Source organism: Hipposideros armiger, unplaced genomic scaffold (genome assembly GCF_001890085.2).
Source record: "Hipposideros armiger isolate ML-2016 unplaced genomic scaffold, ASM189008v1 scaffold_451, whole genome shotgun sequence".
Taxonomy (NCBI): Eukaryota; Metazoa; Chordata; class Mammalia; order Chiroptera; family Hipposideridae; genus Hipposideros; species Hipposideros armiger.
Genome location: NW_017731801.1, coordinates 1,006,836 through 1,012,211, shown reverse-complemented (window position 1 = coordinate 1,012,211; position 5,376 = coordinate 1,006,836). Strand labels below are relative to the sequence as shown.

Genomic DNA, 5,376 nt, shown 5'->3' with positions numbered 1-5,376 from the left:
CCGGGAAGAGCGCAATGATAATACCAGCATGGGCCAGTGAAGCAACATCCTCCACAACTAGACTGAAGAACAAAAGGACAGCAGCTTGTCTGTTCCCCTTCCCCGATTCCCCAATGCTGTTCCCATGCCCCAAACCCCCAATAAAATCTTTAAAAAAAATAGGGAGCAATGTAGTGAGATGAAAACCCTCAGCATTTGGGGTCAGAAAGCCTGGTTCAAGCCCTTGCATTACCACTTATGAGCTGAGAGAACTGGGAGAAGATTCTAGATCTCTCTGCAGCAGCATCTGTAAAACTGAGATGATGGCACCCACCTCACAGTATCTGGGACAGTTGTTCAATAAGTGTTAAGTACTATTTATCACCCCCAAAAGTTCTATAGAACTAGATGTGTTGGCAACTAGCAACAGAGAAAAATCAAAGTATTCTAACTTAGAAGTAAATGTGACCCCCCCACCTTTTTTTTTAGCTGAGCCATCCTGCCACCTGTTGGCAGCTCAGTGGCTGCTCAGCTCGGGCCAGGACTCTAACTGCTGATGCTCAGAGCTCGCACTCTTGAGCAAGCTCTTAACCAACTGAACCACTCGGCCAGTAAATGTGACCTTTTTAAATCCTTCAAATAACGCTGGGGTGAATCCTCATGTTAATTAGGAGAAATGACACAAAGAAGGTAAGTAAACTGCTCATTCTCACATAGCTCCTAAGGAGTGACTGTGAAAAAAACCCAGTTGTAACTGAATCCAAACCCAGCTGTGTCTGAGTCTTAGAACTCTGTTATCCTGCAATGGGATATGACTCATATCACTAAAGGTCTGGGAGCATTTACTGATTATTAATACTTTTTTTTTTAAGGACTGCACGGGAATTAAAGGGACAGGGACTCCTATTCTTTGTGGTTTCTAAGTAGCCTATTAAATAAAAAGCCGGACAGGGTGCCTTGATAAATGAGTGTTCTGAGAGTAATGAAATCTGTGGAGTTATTTTTCCTACTTTTTTGGGGGGTGGGAGTGGAGGGAGGGTCAAGACTAGCTACTTACCAGCTTCTTCAAAATATAAGGATAATAAATCTCCTTAACATGGATATTCCTCATCCTGAGGAAGATCACCTGGGTCTTATCTCTTGGCTAAGAATGTGTAGGGAGAGTATGTTTCACCATCCTGTGTTTTAGAGCCTTCAGCACCATTTATGAGGGGTGCTCCACTGGGAGAAACAGGGTTAGTGTGAAGTGGCAGACACTGGTGTGAAGTGGAACCACGCAGAGCTGGTAGCATCTAGGGTGCAGGCAGTGGTGTATCTACTGGTACACTGGCTTTCCAAAACAAACGAAACAAAACCAACTAAAAGTGTTTGCTTTTCTCCATGATGTATTACTCCTCACACACTATGGTCAATTTCAAGCCACCAACATGATGTCACTGAACCTGGAGCTGGGGAGAGATGCACACACATTGGCTCTTGCCCAGTGTGAATGGGTTCCAGCACATCCCCTGGCTGCAGGCTTATTATAATACAGTGTGAGGAGCTCTGGCCTGAGTGTAACATTAGAGAAACGGCTTCCTGCTCTGAGAGAGTGCTCAGCTTCCTTGCCAGGCCTCAAGTCTGATTTTTAAAACTAAGCTTAGCTAGTGCTGACAGCTGTCACTTCTGCTACAGGAATGTGCTCACCCATCTCTGCATCCTCGCTCCAGCAGGAGCAACACCACTTCAGCATCCTGGGGAGTGTCCCCGGCCACGGGAATCTTTCTTGCCTCTGCCCGTGGGAGGGATGACTCTGAATCTGTCCCATTTTCTCCAGCTGGGGTGAAGCTGAGTATTGGAGGTGAGAGAGCTTTCCGGAAAGTTTCCTTCTCTATTTGGGTGGAAGCCCCCTTAACTGAACTTACAACTAAAGTGGATAGGCAACCCCGAAAACCCACTGCCACTGAGGCTGATGATTGGGTTGGGCACTTAGTCCAGGCTTCGCATTTCTTACAAGATCCCTGAGACCGACAGTTTGTTTTGAGGAGCTGGAGCAGTGAGACAGAAGGAGCCCGCCTGGATTCCTGAACGTCTTAAGAGATTTCCAGATGCATCATGGGGAGTGGGCTGCGGTCTGGACAAGGGAAAGATGGGTTTTGTTGCCCAGAGAGAGGTGATTAAAGGGTGCTCAGCCAAGAGAAATCTATTTGTCCCTGTTCCTACCTGGGAAGCTAGCAATCTGTCAAAACACACTTGAACACCACAAGTAAATGAAAACTGTTCACCCAACACCTGATTTCAGTTGTACAATCCCCCCCATATATAAAACCATGAGAAATAAAGGCAAACATGTATATTTTCTTATTGTTGAACTTTGAAAGCTTTTTTTGGCTCTTCCCAGTTTGGACGCTGAATCAAAACAAAATAGGACATTTACAAAAGCCCTTTCTTTCCCCACCAGGCTCCTTGAGGTGATGCCCTGAATCACTGAGAGAATTCGTTAACACTGAGTTGCTCATGAGGTTTGTGTCAGAAAATTCATCTTTACAGAGAGAAATACTTCCAGGTAAGTCGGAAAGACGATTGCTGGGCGTCCTGAGCTGATCTTGAAAGAGATTAGAGGAAGTAGAAGTAGTTGTTGGGCGGTGCTCTTAAGAGAAGTTCATCACCAGCTTTTTGTGGACATCCAGGCCTCTGGCCACGGCACTGAATTCCTCGAAGGATATCCTGCCATCACCGTCCGTGTCCAGGGTGATGATGGTTTTGTCGACAAGCTGCTGTAACTGCCAGTCATGCAGGTTGTCCCCCACCATAATCTTCAGCACCTGGAAGAGCTCCCCGTTGGAAATGTAGCCGTCTTTATCCATGTCGTAGATGTTGAAAGCAAACCTCAGCTTCTGCTCCTGGTCTCCCTTGACACTTAAGTGGGAGGTCCCCACGATGAATTCCTCGAAGTCCACTTCCCCGTTGCCGTCCGTGTCGAAGACCTGGATCACTCGCTGTGCCAACGGGTTCTGCTGCAGGCCGGGCAGGGACATGAACTCGTCCACGCTCAGAGCACCCGAAGAGTCCAAGTCCAGCTTCTTAAACCTCTTGCCCAAACTTTTAATTTCATCACGGTCAAAGTGGGAGCACATCTCCGCGGGGTAACTGGCCTCATTTCCCATTGTGGACAACGGGCACCGGCTAGCTGGGTCAGCCCTCGGGGGCGGTGACGCTGTGGGAGGGGCAGGGGGCCCGGTGGCGTGGGGGAGGGGAAATGGGGCGGTGGGGGGGAGCTTGCAGGGCGGAGGAGATGGGGCGATAGGAGCGGAAGAGGCTAAGATGAGGGCTCCTCTCCTCTCTCCCCTCTCTCGGCCTCCTGTGGGTTTCCATTATGAAGCCCCTACCCCCTTTGCTATTATTTAATCTTCTCACTCTTTTTCCTTACACAGTCAACTCCATGGAGGCAGGGACAGCATTTATATTACTCACCGCAGTATCCCTGGCACACTGCCTCACATACAGTGTGTGCTTAATAAATGCATGTCGATGACTGAGTGAACTTATGCTTACTTTGCCTAATGTAAGGACTAAATGAAATGACAGACCAGAGCACTGACGTTATTATGTATTTCCTAAATTCTTTCGGCGGGGAAGCCAGGATTGGCATCCTTCCGGTATAGCGGTCACTGGCCTTTTTCAGGACATGGGGTTCAGGGTCTTTGCAAGAGACCCCAGGCTATCACGCAGAACTTCTCACANGAGGGTGAGGTGAGGAGGTGTACTGAGCCCTGAGGGCTATACAGGTACCAGGGATTTTCCTGGAACATCTCCCTACAGGTGGTGACCAATTCTATAACCTTGACTTCCAGGAAGTATATACAAATGTGTTTGAAAATAGCCCTTGGACCTGTGGTAACATATACAGGACATGGCTATTATAGAAGGATTCCATGTGTTATTACTGCAATGGATGAAGAACAAACTGGGGCAATTGATTTTGACTTTTAACACTAACATCATCAGGCTGGCCGAGTGGCGCGTTGGTTAGGAGGTGGCTTGGGACGCCAGCTCTGAGCAGCAGGGTCCTGGTTCGGATACCACATGAGGGTCAGTGACACTGCCCTCTACAGCTAAGATGGTGAACAACAGCTCGACCTGGAGCTGGGCTGCCATGAGTTGTCGGCGACAGCATAGGCTGCAGCCCCTGCTGCAGTGGGCTGCCTTGAGCTACTGTGAGTGGCTGGCAGCCAGCATGAGCGGCCGGCAGCCGGCGTGAGCTGGCGTGAGCCTCTGTGAGAGGCCATCCAATGGCCAGCGAGTGATTTCCTCGCCTGGGAAGAGTGCAATGATAATACCAACATGAGCCAGTGAAGCGACAACCTCCACAACTAGACTGAAGAACAAAAAGACAGCAACTTGTCTGTTCCCCTTCCTCGATTCCCCAATGCTCGTCCCCTCCCCCAATTCCCCAATAAAATCTTAAAAACAAAACAAAAACAAAACAAAAACACTAACATCATCAAACATTGAGTGAAATACTAAACAGACTGGCACTGCTCTCTTATAAGGTGCTGCCAAGATGGAGAAGAACAACGTAACTTACAGTGAATCATCTTGCCTTTAAACACAGGGCTTTCCCCCATTTTCTTGTGCACAACCGTAATCAGTTTCATTTTCCTCTTATTGCCTCAATAACAAATATGCTGTATTCAGTTTATATTATACATTTCTTTCTTTAAATTTCTGTTGTTTACACCCACATACTAATAGACAAATGGAAAGGTTTTTTTTTTTAATTGGGATCTAATATGTGTACCAGACACCATATATGCACAGAATGATCTTATAATAACCCTTTAAATTGTCCTCATTTCATATTTGAGGAAACTAAGGCTCATAGAGATTAATTACCTTACCCCAGATCAAACAGCTAATAAATGGGGGAGCTGGGTTGTGGATCCAGGTCTGTGTCTAATGCCAAAGCCCGCGCTGCCTTTCAATCAAACACCATTTGCAGATCCCTTGCTGTCTGAACTCTTACTGTCTATTCCCTATAACAACTTGCAAACATTTTTATTCAAAACTCATCATTGCAATTGAAAACCCACTATGATCTGCCTGTGAGCGCCAATGGAAATGTTTAAATTGTGTCTGAGTCTCACTGATAAGGAGTCCAGCTGCACTCGTAATTCAGCTGCTCGTCCCCCAGGACCACACCGTGTAAGTGTGCTGTGCACTGGATATGTGCGTCTGCCCCACACGATTACGTGAAAACTTGCGTTCTAACAAAGTGGCACTGGCTCAACTTGACGCGTATCCTTGGTCAGAGGGAGAAGGAGAAGAGGAGCAATGAATATTCAATGTCAAGTCTTTAAATGTAAATGATGCAGACAAAATGATGAATGCGGTTCCAAGTGACATGAATAGAAACAT

At 47.0% G+C, this 5,376-nt stretch overlaps 1 protein-coding gene across 1 annotated transcript in view; it reads right to left on the bottom strand.

The window, feature by feature from the left end:
- GRIN3A (glutamate ionotropic receptor NMDA type subunit 3A) overlaps positions 1-5,376 on the bottom strand; it is a 148,731-nt gene that overhangs the window by 13,841 nt on the left and 129,514 nt on the right. Inside the window, exon 7 of the mRNA XM_019665742.1 lies at positions 2,628-3,236. Within this exon, the coding sequence (XP_019521287.1) occupies positions 2,628-3,236 (609 nt within the window). The remainder of the gene's footprint in view (positions 1-2,627; positions 3,237-5,376) is intronic.